The sequence below is a fragment of the Nematolebias whitei genome, chromosome 8 (genome assembly GCF_014905685.2).
Source record: "Nematolebias whitei isolate Nwh7 chromosome 8, NemWhi1, whole genome shotgun sequence".
Lineage (NCBI taxonomy): Eukaryota > Metazoa > Chordata > Actinopteri > Cyprinodontiformes > Rivulidae > Nematolebias > Nematolebias whitei.
Genome location: NC_056505.1, coordinates 13,805,777 through 13,830,107, shown reverse-complemented (window position 1 = coordinate 13,830,107; position 24,331 = coordinate 13,805,777). Strand labels below are relative to the sequence as shown.

The following is a 24,331-nucleotide window of genomic DNA, read 5'->3' as shown; positions in this document are numbered from 1 at the left end:
AACTACCTTTACATAAAGAGAAACTACCTTTACATAAAGAGAAACTATTCATTTGAAGAACACACAAGACAGGGTACATCTGTTAAATCTGTCATCTAACAATTATTAAGCTTTTTGTTAGCTCTTTAAAATACTTTTATTTCAAATAGAAAGGAATGACAAAGTCTGAACATAGGCATCCTTTATCCAGGTAAAGTGTGTGGTTGCACCACACATCCCAAAATGTTTTAAATTTCACCAAAAGACAAGATCACACACAAGCTAATGGTATCTAGATTGGAGTTTAAATAAACTGGGTAGATCGAGCGGGAAATTATTTCCCCCTTTTAACACTCTCAGCTGTGGCTTGATACTGCCTGGAATGATCTACTTTTCTCTCGTTTGGACATTTAATGCTGCACTATCTGAGCACTACAATGTGCTTGAGAGAACATTATTGTTATATTAGTTTGACTAAAATGCTATATTTTTTCTTTCAGGGGAAGACACAGTGGTAAAGGTTCTGCAGCAGTAAGTAACAAGTTAGCTCCCAAAAACGGTTAAAAACACTTTTGTGCACTATAGGTCTTTATCATAAGAACTTGTTTGTGTGTTAAATTTAAGTATCTTAACAAACTGGCATTTTCAAGGCCTTCTGGTCGTTCTGTGCTAGTGTCGTTTGTATTGAGAAAGCTCTGTTCCAATATTTAGATACTTTTGGAACAGATGTCTAATAGGTGGCACATAGCCTCGGGTTTTATTCAGCATGATCTTTTATTTTGAATGGGGATCATCATCGTTGTTTTTTTTTTTTAATTCTCTTTAGGTAATTTTCAGTGGTGTGTATGCAAATATGAGGATGGTCCATGTTTTAACTTCAGTGGTGGTACGTTTCCTTTGTGTCTTAAAGTTCCAATATGTTCGTCCTTCTGCTATTTTTGTCTTGTATTCTATGAAATGTATTAACAGAGAGGTTTACAAAATCCTTTTGGTAAAATGCTGCTTGCTTGCTTAAATGACTATGTAATACTGCAGTTTGTCTTTCACCACATGCTGTTTTCATAACGTGTACACTGCGGTAAACACTTGTTAGTAGGGACAGCTGGTGGAATAAACATAGAGAAGATTGATCAATCATTAATCTTCGTCATAGCAGATGGGGTCTCTGAACTTATTTTCAGAATTTACTTTGGGCACTTTGTTGAATGAGTAAGTGTTGCATACAGTGACTAACCACCAGCTCGTTCATTCACAGGGGACCAAGTGTGAGCTGAAAGTGAAAAATGGAGCAATATATGAAGGAGTATTTAAGACGTATGGTCCAGAGGTAAGGATATGCATAGTGTGATGATTTTTAGTTTTCAGTGAGTAAATCTGCAACTCCTGCTGCTCAGATAATTTAAGCTCGACTGTGACAGCACATGCCAGCGCTCAGTAATAGCAGCTTCATTCATGAGGTGGTTCAGACAAGGATCAGCTTTTTCATCTTTCCTTTTATGGCAGAGAGAGATGTAGTCCTTCTAACGTGTTTTAGGAAATCATATTTGCTTTGTTTTTTGTTTTGGGAGAAATTCAATCCTAATTTGAGTGATAGTTTTCTTAAGATATTTTGGTAGAACTTGAGTTTAACTGCAGTCATTGATAGGATTGTCATAAAATACAGAATTCTGTGCTTTCTCACTATTTTATATTTCTGTCTGATATCCTCCTTTAAAAGGTAAACGTGTGCCTTTCAAGTAAATTAGGTTTTCAGGGTACCCAGTTAGCTGTGTTAACAAAACAAAACCTCATATTAGGGGTTTGTTATGGCAGTGTGCAACATGGTCAGAAAGGCTCAAATATTTACACGTTACTGTCTTAAGTCAGCACTGTACTGTTTGGCTGCAGACCTTTTTACTTTCAGTTTATTAAGACGATATGTAACAAGTTGTGAAAAGGTTTTGGGAGGGTGGGGGGGGGGATTTGAACTTCTTTCAGCTCTCTTGATGTTCTTATCAGCTAATTTGTCTATTGGTTTTAAAATAAGCTAATTACATGAGATAAGTCAATAAATGGTCAGTTTTCCACATTCATATTTTCTCGGTTTTTATGTATAGGGTTTAGGCTCATGTTATATGTTATATTTCCATTGTAACTATTTGTCCATGACTGTGTTCCCCAGTGTGACCTGGTGTTGGATGCAGCTCACAAAAAGACCTCCGAGCTGAGTATAGGCCCCAGGAAAGAAGATGTTGTAGAGAGCATCATCTTTAAAGCCTCCGATATCGTTGTGGTGACCTTCAAGGATGTGGACCTAAATTTTGCTCGAAAAGGTACTAAAGACCTATATTACCCTTATATTTAAACATAACAGCACCATATTTCATTTTGTTTCTATCACACACATGCAAAATAAACCCCTCTCCTGCTAAGTGAATGCCCTTCAGTGCATACGTGTAATTTATCGATTGTTTTGTGTCTTCAGTGCCCTCATGTCACAGAGGTTTGGCCACGAGTTAAATCTTGTGCTTCTGCTCCGAGTGTCCAGTCATTTAAGACTAATTTGATCTATTGATTAGTCTGAAAGTTGCCCAAGTGCAGCAAGGACACTTAATAAAGGCTGAATGAGTGTGTTTTATATAACTCATCTTGACCTTACAAATTCTCTTTAGAACAGAGACAGACTTTGTGGAAAAATAAAACCCTTTTCCAGATTTAGTGTAATCTATAGCTTGTTGGTCAGACAGTCAACTGTTAGTATGTTCGTCCATCGTTCTCTCAGTCCGTCTTCTGACTTTGTCATCTGTGTGTCTCTTCTTTCCAACGGTCTAGTCTCCTCTGACTCAGGTAACTTATTGTTTTTATCCTTACTGACACATCTGCATATTCAGATACACACTTGAAGTAGTTTGTAGAAATGTGAAATACAACCTAAACATTTAGGAATTTGTTCTCACCAGTTATTGCTGCTTTTCAATGCAAACTTCATGAGAAAATTTGAGCATCTCAGCGTTTGCTGTAATCAAAGAAAATAAGAATCAAATATCTGATGGAAATCATTCTTGCTCCGTTTTATGACCAGAGCCTCTGTCATTCTTGAAATAGATGTTGCTTTCAATGGAAGCATTTACTTTTATTTGTTGTACATGTTTTTTAGAGTTAGCACTGTTTTTGGGCTTAAGTTGGAGGATTTGTAAAATAATTAGTGTAAAATATTTCATGTTAATACACTGATTTCATGTAAAATTAAAATCAAATTTTAGTTTTTTTTTTTTCCCCTTATGGCTATAAACAAACTTAAATCTCTCTTAATATAGTGCAACATTGCTTTAATAATTCATTTTTACATACCAGTATTTAAAGTACCTCTTTATTTCAAATTTAACTCCTCAGGTCCGAGTGCGATTCCATTGAAAGCAACAGTTTTAAACTAAATGCTGAACATCTTTTTTTGACTTTGAACTTAAAATCAAACAAACAAAAAAACAAGAGTTTTGCTTGGATGCTTGATTTGTCATGGCCCTAAAGTTTTTAGACTGCAAGTCTAAATGCATGTTTGCTTACGCTACACTTAACCCATTTTTTAATTGCAAATTACCTGTATGTCAGCAGAAATACTTTCAACAGTAAAGCATGCCAGCAACCTCCTAAAATATAAATAAGGCCTGTCCTCCCAGTGTGTGTAAGGTGCCAACTTACTGTTTTTAAATACCAGTACACATTTTATTACTGAATAAGTTTGGATGCATGTATTTTACAGCTTTAGGTGGCTGGTATGCTTTATATACACATTCTGTTGCCACATCTGGGAATATAAGGGCAAACTTGGGCAGCTCTGCAGACATGAGATTAGCTTTCCTTTCAAATATAAGTTGAAGTCGTCTTTGAGCATGTTTGCTGTGAATAATTTTGTTGAGCAAAGGTATCTTGTACACTAAAACAATAAGCATGCTGAAAGAATGGATTATCAACCTCATGCTGATTTTTATACATGTGGATATTGCTCCTCTGGTTGTTGCCATGGCGATGTTGTGTAATTTAGGTGATTATAAAGCCAGGCAGTGCAGAGATGCCACGTTACCTTAATAATGAGTTCAAGCCAAAGCCCAAATTTGATAAAAAGTAAGATTAATGTCTAGATTTTTTTCCTGTTAAACCACCAGGAGCTCCCTGTGTACAGTTTGTTGTGACAGTTTATAAGTGAGGCTCCTGAGCCCCTCCCTGCACATCCTACTGCCCTGTGACTGTAGTCTGTCATGAGTAGGGATGGGACAAAATATTGACGTTATCTTTTTTTAATCTAACACACAAATTAAGAATCTATTTGGGGAAAATCAAGCCCAGTTTATACGTTGCTGTTTTTGAGTAAAACTTTAGTTTTTTTTGTTTGTTTTTTTTGCTTTAGTTTAGCCGTTTGTTTACACGACAGCAGCGCTCAAAGTTGCAGATGAGCACTATAGACGGCTGTAGTCGGTACTTTTTTCTACGCATGCGCCGATGAACAACACTAACAGTAGAGTGCTGTTTGTGCTACTCAGCCTTTTTCAACGTGTAGGAACAACCCGACCTCATCCTCAGCCCAAGTGCACATTCCTGTATTCACTATTTTGATTGTAACCATTTTAGGGTCAAGTCTCTGTCTTTTCTACATTCACGACACACACCTCCATTTTTCAACCTTCCCCATTCGAGAAAGCACACCCTCTGTCAGCACATACAGTAGTTTTGGTCAAAATGCAATAATTTTGAAGTGAGAACTATATATTATTTCCTATCTGGCAACCCAAGTGTTCTGGCAGTAAAGCTGAGAGCACACATGATTATACCATTAAGTGGAAACCCACTTAATGGTGCTTTCAAAAAAACTACGATGACAGAAAGATGCTGTGATGCTCAGAGCTGTTTTTTTTTAATTAAGGCATCACGTTGGAAAAAAAGCACACCGACTGGAAAAGCACCATTAGGCAACAACTTGATGTGTCAATACCAGGTGCTGGTGGTGGGAAAAAAAAAACCCATAGACTATTGTCACAGTCACATTAATTCTTCAAACATATATTTTAACTAGACTTTAGATATTTGAAATCACTGACCCTCCCTATTATAAACATGGGTTACTTTTACACTCGAGCTAAAATCTGCCTTAAAGTCTATTTGTATGGGGAATAAAATCAATATTATACTATTTGCATATTCATAGCTGCTACACTTTTAGTATTTTACCTTTCAGGGGGGAAAAGTTAAAACTCCTGTTTAACTGCTTGGATCTTTCTCTTTGAAATCTGGCCATTGCCAAGTTTAGACAGAACTCTTGATCTGTAACTTTCTCACGCATTAGTTTTCATATTTGTTCATCATTTTTGCAAATTTTCAAACGTCACATACTTGCTGCATTGTAATGGTAATATAGTGGAACATGCATCCTATCACAAATTTTGAGGTGACCAGTTCCCATCCCCACTTATGAAGTCATTTGTGTGTGATGGTATGCTGCACACACATCGACATGTATTTGATTTTTCTTAATGTCACAGACAATTTCACAGATTCTGCAGTGAGTGGTAGAGTTAATGGTGAACATAAAGAAAAAGACCTAGAGCCCTGGGACGGTGGAGAAACTCACAACTCGGACAGCCTTGAGTCTCTGGATACAGATGTGGTGAGAACAGTCAGACACATTGATATACAGAGGATGGTTTTCATACAAATCTTTATAGTATGACAGTACTGTCATGTGTTAAAAAAACAATGATACTCTATTTTTGGAGTTTTTGTCAGACTCTGTCTCAGCTGCTTTCTGTCTTTAAAACCAGTCAAATGGGTGGGATCCCAACGACATGTTCAAGTACAATGAGGAGAAATACGGAGTTTTGTCAACGTATGACAGCAGCCTGTCCACATATACGTAAGTTTCTGTGTGCTTTCTATTTGTGTTTTGCTTTGTGTAACTTAGTCCTTTTAATACTTGTTTCACATACTTCCAACTGTATAAAATGCTAAAAGTCTGTTCTGAATGGTTGACATGGTTGTTGACTTGGACTGCGTCATGTTTCCACAGTCTTGTTTGAGTTGCACAACAGTAGTCAGTCCATAACTCTCCTGCCTTTCTTTCCCAGGGTCCCTTTGGAGCGTGACGACTCAGAAGAGTTTCTCAAGAGAGAAGCTCGTGCTGCCCAGCTGGCAGAGGAGATCGAGGCAAGCTCTACGTACAAAGCCCGTGTGGCCCTGGAGAACGATGATCGCTCCGAGGAGGAGAAATACACTGCTGTGGTGCGAGGGGAGAGGGAGCCTCACACACTCAGCAGGTGAGATCAAGTTGGATGTAAAGAGTTTTAGCCCTATACATTCTGAATGTTGTGAATGTGTAAGTACAAGCTTTATAATCAGCAGCTGTATCCATCCATTATTTTTACTCACTTCTTCCTTTTCGGGTCACTGGTGCCCATGTCCAGCAGTCACTTTTCGAGAGACATCCTACACCCTGGACAGGTCTCCAGTCCATCACAGGGACACATAGAGACAAACGAGACAAACAGCCATTCACTCTCTCTCTCACACCTATGAACAATTTAGAGTTACCAATCAGCCCAACATGCCTGTTTTTAGTTTGTGGGAGGAAACTGGAGTACCGGGAGAAAACCCACGCATGCATGGAGAGAACATACAAACTCCACCCACAATGGCCCCCCGGGCGGGATTTGAACCGTTTACCTTCTCACTGAGGGGTGGCAGCTCCACCAACTATGCCACTGTGCCACCCAGCACATTCAGATTTCCATAATTCTGTTTGTTTATGGCTTGATGTGTTTAATAAATCCAGCTCTAAATCCCTACTGCAATACAGTAGTCCCTCATTTATCGCGGGTGTGTTGTACCCTGCCCACCCGAGGTAAATGGAAAAACCACAAAGTAGGGAGACAGTAGTCCAAGTTCAAGTACAGTAAACTTTGTCATGACGTGCCAGGCTGCAATCACACTCATCACCTTTTACTCCCAATCTCCCTCCTTAAACAATTTAAATTTAAATACGGTAATATTTTAAATAATCAATCCATTCCCTTTATGCAGCTCTGCAGCACAGAGCAGAAATGTACTTCTTGATCAATTACACTTCAACAACTGAACATAGAAGTTCTATAATAATTAAAAATAACTTTTAACGCTTTTAAATTTTGTGACTTATAACGATTTTACGATGTGACATACAGTACTTTGAATTTTAAGTTGGAAAACAAAAGTCTATCGGTGCATCTGGACAGCAAAGGGTTAACCCTTCACAAATCCGATGCAGCATGAGAAATGTGTGGCAGAGAGTGAAGATCATGACAGGCTGCAGGAGGGAGCTCCCCCCTGCACTTGTGGGCTGCACAAAGGTGCAGAAACACTTAAAATAATTTATTTTAAATAAACAATCCATGGCTCATCCATCAATCAGCCAATTGTGTCATGTCTTGTCTTACTTTGAAAAACTGCGTTATAGCGAATCCGTGAAGTAGCAAGGGACTATTGTACAATGTTTAAATCCACTTTTTGTGAAAGATTGTTTTATTGATTGCAAATATTAGCTTCTTTAATATTTAGTTAATCATTTTTAGTTACTTTTTTCTTCTAATAAAACTGGGAGACATCTTAGAGCAGTAACACAGACTTCAAATGTTTTAAGAGGATTACTTTTAGTAGTACTGATTTCTTCACGGTATTTCTGCATTTGATGTTGTGAAATCAGAACAAACTTTTTCCCGTTCTACGTCAATTAGATTAACAATTTTTTTTCTATTTGCGAAATGCCAGAATAATGAGAGTGAGAAGTTTTTAAAGCAATTTTTATTACTTTCTGCAAAGTCAAAAGTTTTTTTAAATACACTTCATTAGTATTTGGTACCATTGCCCTTAAACTGTATGACTTGGGTCAAACGTTTTGGATATCCTTCCACGAGCTTCTCACAATAGTAGGCAGGAATTTTGGCCCATTCCTCCTGACAGAACTGGTGTAACTGAGCCATGTTTGTAGGCTGCTTTGCTCACATGTCTTTTCAGCTTTGCCCATACATTTTTGATAGGATTGAGATCAGGGCTTTGTGATGGCCACCAAAACATTGACTTTGTTGTCCTTGAGCCACTTTATAACCAGTTTGACAGTTTGCTTCGGGTCATTGGCTACGTTTACATGCGCAAAATTCTTTGATTGGATTGAAATGTATTCGGATAAAATAATCCAAATGTATCGTTTACATGGGGCACAATCCGTTCACGAAAAGCGTTTACTTGCAGCGGGCTTTATTCAAAATAGGAGTACTGACATGCACAGAGTGGTAAACTTTCCTTATAAAACCTTATAAACCTTATAAAACGGCTTCAGCCAGCGTCTTCATCAGGTCTTTGGCTTTTGTTCTTGGGTTGATATACATATTTTGGACCAGAGCACATTCATCTCTGGGGCACAGAACCCATCTCCTTCCTGAGTCATATGATGGCTGGACATTACCATCTTGTTTGTACTTGCGTATAATTGTTCATACAGATGAACGAGGCACTTTCAGGCATCGTAGTGATCTTATTGTATTTAAACTCTTGACTTTGAAGAAAGTACCGTAATAAAAATTGTTTAAAAATATTGGGTGTTTTGTAAATAGAAAAAAAATTGATAATCCTAATAAACCTAAAGAGGAAAGTTTTTCCTGATTTCATGTCAGTGTGAACAAAAAATGCACGTTTTTTTAAATAGTGTATGTCAACTTCTGGTTTCAATTGTACTTCCATATCCATATACTGCTCTAATCTGTGCTTATGTTTTATCAATTCAGAAGAGTGTTCCTTTAGCACAGCTTACTAATATACCAAACATCACATTCAAACTGATTTATATACTGTCCATAGGGCTGGACGATATGACCCCAAATTTTATCGCAATATATTTTTTGATTTCGGTCGATAACGATATAATTCGATATCGATATAAACAATATAAATGCCTCAGTAAAACTGTACAAACTGTACAAGTAAATTACTATTCACTTTTATTTATATTTAGCCTTCAAAAAATTTAGAAATCACCGTCAAATAAACTTAAAACTCTCTACTTTGTCAATATTAATAGTTTTAACTTTAAACGGTACAGCTGGGGGTGTTTGTTTCATGGACACGTTGGCTCAAACTTTATTGTGCTTCATCTTCTGACTCAACATATTTTATCGAATGGAAACTCTTCAGATGAAACAAGTTAGATGTGTTCCCACCGCTAGTTGGAACGACTCTCCGGCACATTTTACAGCACACTGAAACCTGCCGTTTATCGGATCTTAGATAGCCGAACCACTTCCACACCACCAAATTAGTCTGTCCTCTCTTATCAGTGATGTCATCTGCTTTCTCGTCACTTGTGAAAGCTTGTTCAGTCACATTCTGACGGTCATGGGCACTCATTTTGAAGCGAAAACTTAACGCGCGTTGGAGATTTGCCTAACCTAGCCTGCTACCGCTAACGCCTTCTGGACTCGAGCTCTGCATAACATCTGCATCATCACACACTTGCGTAGTTGTGTCGCACCTTTTTCTGTCCGGGTTAAACTGAAGCAGCCACTTCAACCCGAACAGAAAAAGAAATGCGTCAGTGAAACGCCGTAATCCTATCGAAATATCAAAAATATGCTTAAAACTCATATCACCGTTATTGAATAAAAGTATATTGTGACGTATATTGATATCAAATTATTGTCCAGCCCTAACTGTCCGTAGTGCTTCCAGACAGTATTGGTCCATTGCAAAAAGATTACCGTGCACTCTTAAGAGACATAAATAGGTCTTTAAAAACAAAGTACCAGTAGTTCCATGAAAATTCAATAAACATTTGTTGCTAGATTCATGATTTTAGTGATGAACAAAAGTTTACTCATATTTGGCAATGAGAAGTATTTAGAATAATTTAGTGCAGATTAGAGCCCTCACATTATTATGATTATTATTATTGTTGTTAAATTTAACTGAACTTGTGTGTATATGTGTGTTTGTGTAGAGAGAACAAGTACATTCCTCCAGGCCAGAGGAACAGGGAAGTGATGTCATGGGGACCAGGACGCCAGAATTCTCCACGTTTGGGTCAAAACTCAGGTGGACCTTCGGCTCCTCGATCAGGGCCTCACGACTACAGTCCCAGCTCGGGGACGGACCAGAGAGTGGTCAATGGAGGTACGTTGTACCATTCACAAACCAGCTACATGTTTGTACATGTTTCTGATACCGTTTTTGATAAGGTGTATATTTTTTTTGGTAACAAATCAGCTACAGTCATGGTAAAAAAAAAAAAAAAAAATAGTGTGCCTTCATTTTTATTTATTTATTTTCCCCAAGTTTTAACATTATCTACAGACATTGTTATTTGCAGTGCAAGTTTCAATGTTTATCAAACCCTTTTTATTATTGTTCTGATATTGGTTAATTCACCTTTTTATCTGCCCCAGTCTACGCTTGAAGCCAGTAACTGGCTCATGCTTAATCATAACGTAATTAAATGTTGTTTTGAACATACTGTGTCTTAAAATTGGTTAAAAATACAACTGAACATCGTTTTTTGCTACTGTTGGGTAAAACAAAGGAACTGAAAGAGGCTCTGCTTACTTTATACCATAACTGCACAACAAAAACACCCATAACATAATTTTCTAATTGTTTAATTTAATCAGATCTGTTATGTACATTAATTTTTTCTGCATTTTTTGCTTTTTTGTCAATTCATTTTTTTCACTCATAATAAATAACTCTCTCCTTTCTGTTCCTGCTGAGCTTTTATGTTTTCTTTCACTTCAACTGGTTTTTGATCTTTGATCATTTGTCCTTGCCTCCTTTAGGTTCATCCCACTGGCCCTCACCCTGTCCGTCTCCTTCTTCTCGTCCCCCCTCTCGTTACCAGTCTGGCCCCTCCTCCCTGCCTCCTCGGGCGACCACGCCCACCAGGCCACCCTCCAGACCCCCTTCCCGACCTTCCAGGCCTCCCTCTCATTCATCCCATCCCTCCTATCCCTCCTCTTCATCTTCCTTTTCTCACCACGGGCCCACGTCGCCAGCCTCCACTCTGCCCAAACGCATGTCGTCAGAAGGTAGCCACACAGGTGGAGCAGACCTGGGCAAAAACATCACTGTTAGAAATATAAAAAACAATTCCTCCTCTCATGAATGAATTTGCCCAGGTTTAGCATGGAACAACAAAAATAGGTGAAACTGCTTGTTCAGACTGATTTGGGGTCGGATTTGGTTATAATGGAGAAACTGACCTCTTCTCAGGGCATCAAGTGATTTCACCCTGGCTTGTGGGTTCACCCAGGTGTTTGTGCTGTGCTTTCTACACTTCTACCTAACAATAGTTTTAGTAGAAACAAAAAACTAACAAGAAACTGAGTACTCGTTTTTAACTTTTTTTATAGCCGTTTTATTTAGATAGTTTTATTTCTCGCTTATTACTACCGCTTTTTGCCATTTTTCATTTATCTTGGTTGTGGTTTGAAAATTTTGTTTTGATTATTTTTTTGAGTCATCTGCTTATTTTCTGCTAACCTGCATGCCACTACGTTTTGATGTTATTTACACCTATGTTCATGATGTAGTCATCGCAGAGGACTGGGCCTTTATAAGATCATGAGAAACGCACAGTGGCTTTCAGAGAGTTTTCACAGCTGGATGTGAGGAGGGGCCGTGACTCGCTGTCAGTTTATGGGACGTGTCTGTCGTCTTCTTTAGGTCCTCCCAGGATGTCGCCGAAGTCCCAGCGGACGCCTCGTTCTCACAGAGTGCCACCGTCACGAATTGGAGGAGTCCACCCTGGTGTGGATCTAGTGTCTCACAGTTCAGCTGTGGAAGTTTCATCAGCTCCACCAACCAGGAGCAACTCCTCGGGTGGGACTTGGTCTTCAGTGGTCAGTGGAGGTAAAACGTCCTCCTTTTTTATTGGAGATTCTAGTAGGGAGGCCATTTTGTTAACATCTGTTGTGGGTCAGGTTGTAAAATTCCATAAATTTTCTAAGTTGGAAAACCTTGTATTTAATAGGAATTAATTAGAGCTGGACAATAATTCGATATATCTCGCGATATACTTTTATTCAATAACAATGATATGAGTTTTAAGCTCATTTTCGATATTTTGATAGGATTACAGCGTTTCACTGACACATTTCTTTTTCTGTTCGGGTTGAAGCGGCCACTTCAGTTTCAACCCGGACAGAAAAAGGTGCGACACAACTACGTAAGTGCGTGGTGACGTAGATGTTACGCAGAGCTCAAGTCTAGAAGGCGTTAGTGGTAGCAGGCTAAGCTAGGCTTATCTCCAACGCGCGTTAAGTTTTCGCTTCAAAATGAGTGCCCATGATCGTCAGAATGTGACTGAACAAGATTTCACAAGCGAAGAGAAAGCAGATGACATCACTGATAAGAGAGGGCAGACTAATTTGCTGGTTTGGAAGTGGTTCGGCTTTCTACGATCCAATAAACTGCAGGTTTCAGTCAGTGTGCTGCAAAATGTGACAGAGTCATTCTAACCAACTTGTTCCACTTGACAGAAGATGATGAGAGTCACAAGATGAAGCACAACGTGTCCCTGAAACACCCCCAGCGCTGCATTTTTTTTGTTTGTTTTTATCATTTAGTCATTCATTTAAAATAAAACGAATTCATCATAAAGAAAAAAAAAAAACATTGAATGAATAGGTTGCAGAAAGAAGAAATAAATTCTTATCTGCCCCTAATTTAAAAAATAACCACAAACAAACAACAACCTTGACTTGAACGATCTCCAAACTGAAAACAAAAAAACTTCAGGTATCCTTCACCTGGTACTAAACCTTCCTAACAACTTTAACTATCATCTTTTTAAAACATATAAATTGTTTTAGAAATGTTTATGGTGATATCAAGACAATTCCATAATCCTGTTCCCTGAATTACAACACGGCTCCTTCACACTAGTTCTAAATGGAGGTTTTACAAACCTTTCCATTCCCTTAAGTTATATTGACTCTCCTTTTTTATATTTATTTTTTACAAATTTCAATTGAATATTTGGGGCTTATATTTTTATGAGCGTTACACATGACTTGTAAAATACTATATTCAACCAAATCATAACATTTTAATAATTTCAACTGATGAAATAATATATTTGTTGGGTGACCATAGCACTTCATACTACTAATAATTCTTATAGCTCTTTTTTGTAAAAATAAAAATAGGATTTGTAATTGTTTTACATGCTTTTCCCCAAACATCATTACAATATATTAAATATGGAACAATCATTACATTATACAATATATACAAAGCTTTGTCATTCAAAAACTCTTTTACTTTATACAGTAATGCAATTGATTATTTTTATTTTTAAGTATTTTACATGAGATTTCCACGTCAGCTTCTCATCAATAACGACACCCAAAAATGTTATTTCATTAACAACAAACTGAAATGCTGTCAATTTTAAAGTTGTTGTTTAAAGTTAAAACTATTAATATTGACAAAGTTGAGAATTTTATGTTTATTTGGCAGTGATTTCAATTTTTTTGAAGGCTAAATACAAATAAAAGGTGAACATTAATTTATTTGTATAGTTTGTAGTTTTTCTGAGGCTTTTATATTGTTTATATCGATATCGAATTATATCGTTATCAACCGAAATTAAGAAATATATTGTGATAAAAGTTTTGGCCATATCGTCCAGCCCTAGAATTAATTCAGTTATGGGAATAAATTGGAATAAACCTGGAATTTAAAATATTGAAAGTTTGGCTCTTAACAATAAAGTTGGGGGAAGTATAATTCAGCATTCTACATCCTAAAAACTATGTAAAGTAGACATGTTTATAGTTTGTAAATAGCTTTGTTGTAAAATGTACTTTATCTTTTTTTTTTTGTAGATAAAATGACAAGCTACAATATAATCAATAACATATAGTTCATAATTGTATGAATGAAATTAGGTATTTTTTGTACATAAATGTGACACTTCTATTTATGATATGCAATTTACTAACTTTATTACATGACTAGATCAAGAAAAGACATGAAAAAGGTCATATATAGTTTAGTTTATTTGTGCATGAGTTTAGAAAAGGATTACAACAAAACGAGCAGTGTAGAAAGGTTAAATGTGTTGTGACATTGTGATGTTCTAATGGTGTTGTATGCAAATTAGATCTGTAAATTAGTTGCTTTCCTGTACTTTGGGTCAAACTCATTTTCCCATCACATCTGCCTACGACAAAACAAAATGTTGAAGAACGGCTGAATCACGATGAGGGCTTGCCGTTTTTGTAAGTCTATGTTCTTTGGTCAGTAAAACTATTTCTCCTCCTCCCCTCAGCTCACAGACCTCGCTCCCCACGACAGAACAGCATGGGTGGAGCCTCCCCCGGGTCTTCCTCCCTCTCTTCCCCCCAAACAGGAACGACTCCTGTGGAAACTGTTACAACACTGACATCAGCTGCTTCTCCTGCTGCTGCTAGCCCCGCCCCCAACATAGTCACCTCTCCATCAGGGGATCATGGTGAGCTCAACTTAAGATTTCATTCAACCTTTATTTAGACAGGTTAATCCCATTGAGCCTCGGGGATACTTTACATTCTTAATAAACTGTTTTCATTTAGAGTTTGATGGTTCTGTGTTGCAGGGCCTCTTCTGATATTTTAGCTTTGCTTTTGGGCTTGATGAAGCAAATATTTTATTTTTGTTCTAGCAAAAGAGAGTCGTGTCCAAGAGACAAGACAGTCATCCCCTTCAACTAACAGTGAGAGCATCAAGCCTTTGGACAGCTCACCTAATATCACAAGAGCAGCGTGTAAAGGTACAGTATACTCTGGGTGTTTGCTTTTGATAAAAACAAATCTAGCTTTTTATTGTAGGGAAATTGATGATTAGACTGTTGTTTTGTAACTTGGACTGTTGCGCTATCATAAAATATATACTTTTATTAATAAAGTTAATTCCTCTCTGATTACAGGACCTCCTTCTATGGCACCAGACCACAGAAAACAAATAGATAATTTAAAGAAGTTTAGTGAAGATTTTAGAGTAAGTATTTTATGTTGTGTAGTTAAAAAACTCAAATAATAACAAAGCTAACCTCGTAGGTTCCTCTTCTTTCCTATCTACCTCTTCCAGTTGCAGCCCAGTTCTAATCCAGAGGCTGCCTTTGAGCAGATGATGACCAAGCCTCCCAGAGACCCTGCAGACAAACCAAAAGACCTGCCCCTGGACAAAACCTCCACAGTGGGACGGGAGAGTTCAGAAAATTGTGTAGTTCTTCCTGCTGGCACCTCTGGAGCTGCTCCTGCTCCTTCCAGTACTAACACAAACACCAGTAAGCCTGGCAGCCCTGCTGCTTTGTCTCCATCTCCTTCAGCTCCGGACCAGAAGAGGTCAGGGCTGGACGTGACTTCACAAGGAGTTCAAACAACAATGTCGAGGTTCGGTGGAGCCAAGCACGAAGAAAAAGAGGAGAAAAAGGAAGCGGTGCAAGAGTGAGTGGGAAAGAGATTGAAGTTTGATAGTTATAAATTTGTTTGAAACACTAAAGTAGCATTTATCCTAACTTGGGGTTAGATGTCACAATAACAAATATTGCTGGGCGATTAATTGTCTCAGAAATTATTGCGATAAACGATAATATTGTTTGAAATTCAGCAATAATTGTCAAATTTTGGAAGAAATATAGATTTGTTTGGAGTGTAGTATCTTTTTTGACCACCTGATGGCAGTATAAGACTGTTTGAACCAAAGGATGCATAGTTGAGCATTGTGTCTCTAAGAAAAATGAGAGGGAGGGCCCTTGACGTGACATGGGATGACATGGTCACATGGCGGACGCTCTGATTTGAGGTGTTTAGCATAGCATTTTTCACACAAAGCTTTTAATCAAAAATCAGTAAACAAGTTCTCAGCTTCTTTTTGCAGAGAAAAACAACATTTTACACGAAGGCACGGGTTTCAACTGTGAATTTTGGAGCTTTGACAAGACGGATGTTTATTCCCGAGGTCGGCCTGTTAGCTTAGCTTGTAGCTTAGCTGCTTTTAACAATCCAAAAAAGCAATTTTGGACAGTTAAAACATATTTTAAAGAGAAAGTGAGGGGTCAGTGAAGAGCACCGGAGTTGAGCCTTTTGTCATCCAGTGTCTTCAGTAGAAAGAGAGAGACATGAAGAAACGATAAAGCTGGTGAATGCAAATGAGGTCGATAATTTTAATTTATCATGCGATTAATTGATTTATTGTTTATCGCGACAGGCCTATTCTTAACAAATGTTTTGTTTACATTTTCCCTGAAGTTTTGCTGTAAATACCAAAACAAAGCAATCTTCAGTTCTGTCTGAGTTGCATTTGCTATGAAAAATGGTTTAAAAAAATCTGAAGTTCTCTTTTTTTAAGTTGACACAAGTGGACCAGACTGATCCTTAAAATGTTAATCTCTTAATTTTGTTTACTTTCTACAGTCAAGTAAGAAAATCCACCCTGAACCCAAACGCTAATGAGTTCAAACCCAGGTTTAATACACAGGTCAGTATGGCAGGGCAGTGCAGTAACAAACAAATCAGACTTCTTTTTTTTACATTTTTGTTTGTTTGTTTACCTCCTGATCAGCCCAAACCAGCCAACACCCCGACGCCCCCTCGGCCTCAGGGCCAGCCCAGCCCTTCCATCGTGGTACAGCAACCTCAGGCTGTGTACGGCCAAACCGTTTGCTTCCCTCAGATGTATCCTCTGACCCCAGTCAGCCCCGGAGTGCAGGTGAGACAGAAACATGCACGCTAAGATGTGCTGCACGGGAAAAATACATAGATTTTTATTCAGTGTAAACAATGATGACCTTAGTGGTGTCTGTTTAAAAATAAATAAATAAATAAATAAAAACCTACCGTAATTCTCAGGCTTTAAAACACACCTGTCTCTAAGCCACACTTATAATACAAAATAAATTGTAATTTTGTACATAAATAAGACGCTCCTGCATATAAATCGCGGGTTACAAAGTGTGAGAAAAAAAGTAGCAGCTTGTACACCGGCAATTACGGTAGTTTCATAATCTTTTCTCCAACAAACTTCACTACAAGGTCCCCCGTTTGTCTTTTTGTTCTTTCTTCATCATCTTCTAGAAACTCCGACTTACATTTTCTCCTGCTTTAAAAAAAGCTGTTTTGGGACTAGAAGATCGTGATGTTTAGACTGAGGGGAAATGCATAAAACGTTTGTTGTGTGGCACATCCTCAGAGCTCCTTTAAAGTATTTTACATTTTTAATGAACGTCATTGAGCTTGTTTATGTAACTGTGTGTACTCTGTGTTGCTTTAAGAAAAACTTGGTGATCCAACATCAGACACGTGCAAACAATAACAACTAAAGAGTGGTTCTTTTTCCCTTTTCTCCCCCTCCACCTCCTCCACCTCCCCTCTCTTTCTCTTGCTCCATTAGAAAAGCATAATATGGAAGGTTTGTGAATTTTTTTCTAAGATTTCTACCTTTTTTTTTTTTTTTTTAATCCTTGTTTTTGTTCATTTTTAAGCCCAATCAGTACTGAGATGTTCTTTCTGCTTGCTTGTTGGAATAATGCTATCAGATGTTGGTTTGCCAACTTCTTATTGCAATTCATTTGAAACTGCCGTCCCAGATGGACGTTAACATCATCCTGTTTCTGTTGTTTCTTCCTTCTGTTTACCAAACAAATTAGTGTTGGCTCAAATGTTTTAAGCTTTAGTTTAGCTGCACTACGTTTTGTAATAAAATTGCATGTTCTAGATGTGAGGAAAATGTAGGACTGATTAGGATTATACGGGCTGTAACTCATTTCAACCCTCCAAATGATAGAAAGTGCATGTGGCCCCAGGTAAGATGTAACTTCAAGCGTTCTTTTCAAGATATTTACTGTGTTAGCATCTACCTGTCAAAACAAGATGAAAACTGAATACAGCATGTTTCAGGATATTAGTTGTTTAAAAAAATTAAGGTTAAATTGTTTATTTTCTCCCATTTGCTGCCATCACTCCCTCGTTCCCTCAGTCTCCAGCCGTGTACCAGGTCCAGATGCCTCATATGACGGTCAGCCAGTCCAAACCCTACAGACCAGGTAAAGGTGAGAATAGCCACTGCTTTTGTCTCCCCTTTCCCTCCTGTTGTCAGTTTCCTGTTTAATGTGGCTGTATCATGTATGTCACTACCTTACCATCATAATTCCATTCATCTCATTAGGGGTGCACCGATAAATCGGCCCCGATTTCCTTAATTTTGGGCGATCGACGATCGGCCGATCCACGAGAAACCGATTTTACAGAATTTTTTAAAATTTATTTATAGTTTTAACAACAATTAACTAAACTTTGTTTATATTTCAGAGCACTACCTCATGGCCAGTTAAAACAAGTTTGTATTGTTTCTAGGATATTGTTCAAAGGTATGGTTTTAAATAAAATTATATTGGAGAATTGAAGGTGCATTGTGAAATTATAACACCCGACGGTGTCTCTTAGAAAACAGGATCAGAATCAGCAGGGCAGAGGTTTTAGAGATCAGTGATCGGCCAGAAAACTTTAATCGGTGCGCCCCTAATCTCAATGTTGCTCACTACCTGTGCAATAATCTGTCACACAACCCCTGCAGTTTATGTTAGTTATGTGCAATATATATTGTGTGCATTTAAATGTATATTACTACCTGTGAAATACTTATTTGTACTAATTCATCCTACTCGCACCGTTATATTCTACCATGTTGTTGTTTACTGTATTTCTCTTGGACCGTGTAAATATTTCTTTTTCATTTTTTGGTACTTTATTTTGTACTTTTATTGCATGCCTTAGTATTTTTTACTTATATATTTTTTTTAATTTAGCAAGTCAAATTGGTTCTTCTCATTCTGGACACTTCATTGCGTTGTTGAACTTGTGTTTATCTGCATATGACAAATAAACAAACATAACATAATGTTGCATTACCATAAGGAGTAAAATGCATTTGATTTTTTAATATATATATAGTCGTCAGTGCACCTAATGTTTTTCCATTTTTACATGTTTTGTTCCTGAATAACTTTTTTTTTTTTTTTTAACCCAGAAAAGTTTTCAGCAGCTTAACACACCTAGCTTCTGTTCAGTGGAAACAAACTGAAAACTCATTGACTTATTATTATTTATTTTGACTAAGGTTTCTTGTAAGATAACTTGATATTCAGTAGTAGACATTATAGTTCACAGAATATCACAGAGCAAACAGAAGTCTTTGTTCATGTTGCTTCTTCAAGCCTCACCTGAAATTAAGATTTGTGAGTTTATTAATAATTGCCGGCTGCCAAAAGGCGATGGCTTCTAATGTTTTATGTTGTTAACTTTAGAAAACGAAGGAATAAATCTCCAGCCCCGTCCTGCAGTACTCACACAACAGAGTTGCAGAAATGTGTTTCTCAGATTCACTCGTTTTCTGTGCACATGAGGTGGAGAAAGTCATTAATTTGATCTTTTGCTTAATAATTTCAACTCCCAACATAAACCTTTAGTACCCAACATGCCCCAGCAGAGGTCTGACCAGCACCACCCGCCTGGAACGCCCACCATGATGCACCCAGCGACAGCAGCAGGCCCGCCCATCGTAGCGCAGAGCCCAGTTTACTCTGCGCAGTACTTCACCTGCAGCCCGCAGCAGTTCGCCAGTCAGCCGCTCGTCCAGCAGATGCCACACTACCACTCGCAGGTACGACACGACCACCATCAGGACGTTCTCAGCACAGCAGCTTCAGGAGGCAGCTGTTCACGTGCACATATTTGTCTCACGCAGGAGGTGTTTTAGACTGAGGCACTGACACACGACACCCGAGATGTTCTTTCTTGTGTGAAGCTTTTGATTGACGCACTGATGCGCATGTTGTTTTGTGTGTGTCGTTACGTCCTTCAGGCACAGCATGTGTTCAGTCCAGTGATGCAGGGCAGCGCCAGGATGATGGCGCCTCCTACTCATGGCCAACCCAGTCTGGTGTCTTCCTCCACCACACAGTACCCAGAACAGACACACACCATGTATGGTACGTGAACACCACCCCGAGCTGTTCATATCAGCGAGTGTTTGGCAAGAAAACAAAGCTGTGACGGCGACTCTTTGTAGCTTTGACCTAAAATAACGTGGACTTTTTTTTTCTTATTCAAGCACAACAAAAAAGACTTAAGTTTTGACAGTTTTCCCATCTAACATTCTACAAATATGTGAACGAATGAACGTCAGTCACACAAATAATAGTTTGTTCAAGAATATTATCCCAGAGGGACAGTTCGTTTCAGTAAGTAGACATATAAAACAAAGTGTGGACATTAAGACACTAACAGAAATCACCACTGTTCGTTGAGGAGCCTGGTCGCTGCAGGGATAACTGAGATTTTCAGTCTGTTCGTTCTCCATCTGGGCAGCAGATACTTGCGTACGGACGGAAGCAACCTGAACTCCCCATGGAGTGGGTGATCAGGATCTGCCAGAATCAGCCTGGCCTTTTTTACTTTCACAATGAATACAGAGTGAAAATATGTAGCTCGTTAGCTGCGTCACTGATCCAACCTTCAGCTAAACAGAGGCATCTTTCTCTGAATCCACCAGAAAACTACGTTCTTGAACGTCACTGTTGAAAATGCAACAAACTATCCTCATTTTTATGTTCACTTTAACTTTAACTTTATTTCAAAGTAAGATACTTTTTCCACAAACTTGAAAAGACTTGCATAGTGTTTTTTTTTATTTAATCAAATAATAAAATGTTTTGTTAATCCTATCACATGATTTTTTTGTTGTAACAAGTTAAGTTACCTTACAGGTTTTTTTTTTTTTTTTGGGGGGGGGGGGGGGGGGTGGTGGTGGTGGTGGTTCTGGACTTGTTTTATTTAATGAGTGAAGAAGCAGAATTTGTTGTTTGTGTTGTAAACATTGCCCCCTCGTTGTTCTTCACACTTGTTTCCTGTGTCAGTGTCTCCAGGGCCCATGCCTCAGCAGTACCCCCACCCCAGTGCCACCTTACACCCCCATCCTCATCCCCAGCACCCCCAGCCCTCTGCCACTCCCACAGGCCAAGCCCAGCAAGGTGGTCCACAACATGGAGGTCCTCCGAGCCACCCTGCTGCCAGCCCGGTCCAGCACCCCCAGCACCCGCAGGCGGCAGCAGCAGGTGATTCTCTCCTTCTGACGTCGTCATCGTCGAGTCGTTTCAGGAGAATAACTGTGCGCTTCTGTGTGTCCTAGCCCTGCACCTAGCCAGCCAGGCCCCGCAGCAGCAGATGTACTCAGCCTTGGCCCCGACGCCCCCCTCCATGACGCCGGGGCCCAACCCACAGTCTCCCCAGGCATCGTTCCCTTCTGCTCAGCAGACCGTGTACATCCACCCGCAGCAGGTGCAGCATGGCTACAATCCCAACCACATGGCTCACGTGCAGCAGGTGGGTCACATTCTGTCTTCAGGCTTCTTACTGGTTCCTTTGTGTTGAGTGTGCTGCAAGTTTACTGGGTATTTCTTGGCAGTTTCTCCAAATGAAAAATAAGATAATGATGCTCCATTCAGTGGAGCTGCAGGATCTGATCGTCCCCGCGGTGCTTTGATTCCACCAGAGGTTTTTACAGACTCTCTAAAGCAGCTTGCTTCACCTGTGCTGTGTCTTCTGCAGACGTCCCATCAAAGTGTAGCAGAGTATGAGACGAGTACGAAAGGGAAAATCTGGACAGGTATCAAATGAAACCCTGCTCAGACTCAAAGGCAGAAACCAACCCATCAGAATATTTTAATCAAAGAAGTTTTTAAATGTTTCACAGTTTCCAAAAAGAAACATTTTTTCCCTTGTAAAGGAAATGTTCAGGGGAGGACAGACAGAGGAAGTTAATGCAGGAGCTTTTGGTTTAAAACACATTAAACAGAGATTTACTGCCCGATGGAGTTACTTTTGCTTCAGAAACTCTGTTCTGTAAAGTCTTGTGGATTAAAGCTACACTGCAAAATATATAGTGCTCTTTAAAGTGTGTGTGCACTAAACTGACGGCAGCAAGAAGTGGTCTTATAAAACACTTCTAATCAGGTTTTCTGCGTGGTGTCCTCAGGATGCTCTTCATTGCACGTAATAAGAGTTTTATTATCTGCTGTAAAAACATTTCCAGTTGACTGTGGTTCCTGCTTCAGCTCTCCCTCAGTCAGACCCGTTTCTTTCAGCTGCAGCCTCCTGCTGAGCTGCGGCTCGTCCGTTTCATCTTTTTAAATTAGTTACTTCTGGTTTTTCTCACCGCCACATCATCCCTCTCTGTCCCGTTCTCAGGCTCATATGCAGTCCGGTATAGTGCCATCTCACCACCCGGCGCCCACCCACGCCCCAATGATGCTGATGGCCGCTCAGGGTCCTCCAGGGGGTCCACAGCCACCTATGGCCCAGACTGCCCTCAACCCCATCCCCGTTTCCTCCACCACACATTTCTCCTACCTGGCACATCCACAAGGTACGTTTGTTCACCAGCACAGGCCACAGTTGTTGCATCTAGCACCTTTTGCCTTCATGCAGTTATTCAAACACTTTGTCTTAGCTGATTTGATATTCACGTTTCTTTTTCTGAGCAAATGTACCTAAAAACAACTTATTTCCATCTGGGAGAGGAAATCAAAAGGCAGAGGACCAGACGTTTGTTGGATGTGTTCCTACTCGCAGCTCGGCTGCCAACGCTTGGCAGTCGAATGTGCAGCTGCTTTGAAAGATGCACAATTTGATTTGTTCATTTAACGGATGCAAACAAAACACTTTGGCTCCCCCCCCCCCCCCCACTCATGGGAATTCTGTAGATCAGAAGTGATTTTATTTTGTGAGTGTGGGGGGCGGGGGCTGTCTGCGTGACAGCCGAACCTACATAATTCTAGTTTTTCATGCTCAACTAAACTTCTTTGTTTACTGGGACACGGGACAGAATTGTGTAATAAATGGTTAAAAAACGTCAGCAAGCCAAGTTTTCCTCTCATCTTTGTTTAATGAGGAGTACCAGAAAGTATTTCAAAATCTTATCTCCTACTCCAGAACTCCAGCACCGAGTCGAGAAATGATTGACCTAAAAACCAGTTCAGCCCCAGTCCCATACCCAAGGTGCCACATCCAGACACATCCATGTAACCGGCGTGTGCCAGAAGATGGATCGAGCTAAAGCTGTTTTACAAACTGTCAAACCAAACTGCCTCGTATATCTAGGGTTCCAGCGGTGACTCCACTCCCCCGTCTGCTGCTGCTCTCAATCTATTTGTATTTTTTGCAGATGATCCCAGGGGTGAGACGGTTCTAAACGGCAGTTTGTCTAACCTATGATAGCCAGTTTCGTACCAGTACATGGATGAGGCCCCCCAGTATCATCATCACTAGATCGTTTCACTTAAGAGGGCGGCGTAGCCCGACATCAAACGATGAATAGATGTGAACTGTACACGAGGATTCTCTCTCAGCAGCATGACGGTCCATCGCACTCGTTTTATTGAAGTTCCTCCTGGTTTTGTCGTCCCTGCAGTGCAGCCTCATCACCAGCAGCAGCTGTAGGCAGAGGGCAGCAGCGAGCCGAGGGACCCGCTCCGCACCACGCTTCTTACCCCAGAGCCTTCATAAGCAGGCGACGAAGAGGATGAGAGGCCTCCCTCTCCTCCTCATTCTCATCAGACATGCTTCACATCAGTTTTTCTTCCCAACCCCGCCCCCCAACTCCTACTCCCCCCTCCCTTCTCCTTCCTTGTTCTCCTCCTCTCCACTCAGAGTTGGCAATAAGTGAATGTTAACAGGTTGATGCAGTGACACGTTTTAACAAGAGAGGAGTTTTTAATCCGACAAGACTGTTTCTGTTATGGCCCTGTTCTCTCACATGCACACACATGCAAACATGCACACACGCACACATCAGGGGTCCCAGACTGCGACTTTAGCTTGCCAAGTTAAAACATGAAAGAGTTGCTAATCTGAGAGTGAAGATTTAACTGGAACTTGTATCGTGACTGCACCTTGTTATGGAGAAAAACAAATCTTCCAACTTTTAGACAGTATTAATCTGTTTACTGCTGCTGCTATGTGCTGCGTTTGTTTCCAGACTACAAGACCATGTCTAACCAAACTAAAAGGAAAAAAATCAACACGACCAGAAACTTCCTGTGAAACATCAATTCTTTCAGCAGCCAAGAGGACAGGAGATGTTATTTATGAAATTCTACTGGCTGGGGTGATCAGATCCCACTTCTCACCTGACCCTCATGTAACTTTTAAGTTAAAACTTTTACTTTGTAGATAATATAAATAATTTAAAAAAGAGCAAAAAAAATTAAAAACAATAAAAAAGTTTTAAAAACTGGATTGGTGTACTGTCATTGAAGAAAATCCCA

At 39.5% G+C, this 24,331-nt stretch overlaps 1 protein-coding gene across 1 annotated transcript in view; it reads left to right on the top strand.

Moving 5' to 3' along the window:
• The window catches only part of atxn2 (ataxin 2), a 26,335-nt gene extending 2,752 nt beyond the window's left edge, over positions 1–23,583 (top strand). The window contains exons 2-26 of the mRNA XM_037680971.1: positions 480–510; positions 806–865; positions 1,235–1,306; positions 2,141–2,291; positions 2,791–2,805; positions 5,493–5,617; positions 5,772–5,863; positions 6,075–6,263; positions 9,971–10,143; positions 10,803–11,051; positions 11,689–11,874; positions 14,300–14,482; positions 14,672–14,779; positions 14,936–15,006; positions 15,097–15,455; positions 16,425–16,488; positions 16,573–16,719; positions 17,401–17,418; positions 17,986–18,058; positions 19,475–19,668; positions 19,870–19,996; positions 20,924–21,121; positions 21,196–21,389; positions 22,254–22,431; positions 23,476–23,583. Coding sequence (XP_037536899.1) covers positions 480–510; positions 806–865; positions 1,235–1,306; positions 2,141–2,291; positions 2,791–2,805; positions 5,493–5,617; positions 5,772–5,863; positions 6,075–6,263; positions 9,971–10,143; positions 10,803–11,051; positions 11,689–11,874; positions 14,300–14,482; positions 14,672–14,779; positions 14,936–15,006; positions 15,097–15,455; positions 16,425–16,488; positions 16,573–16,719; positions 17,401–17,418; positions 17,986–18,058; positions 19,475–19,668; positions 19,870–19,996; positions 20,924–21,121; positions 21,196–21,389; positions 22,254–22,431; positions 23,476–23,504 — 3,286 coding nt within the window. The 3' untranslated portion in view covers positions 23,505–23,583. The remainder of the gene's footprint in view (positions 1–479; positions 511–805; positions 866–1,234; positions 1,307–2,140; positions 2,292–2,790; positions 2,806–5,492; positions 5,618–5,771; positions 5,864–6,074; positions 6,264–9,970; positions 10,144–10,802; positions 11,052–11,688; positions 11,875–14,299; positions 14,483–14,671; positions 14,780–14,935; positions 15,007–15,096; positions 15,456–16,424; positions 16,489–16,572; positions 16,720–17,400; positions 17,419–17,985; positions 18,059–19,474; positions 19,669–19,869; positions 19,997–20,923; positions 21,122–21,195; positions 21,390–22,253; positions 22,432–23,475) is intronic.
• The last annotated feature ends 748 nt before the right edge of the window (positions 23,584–24,331 follow it).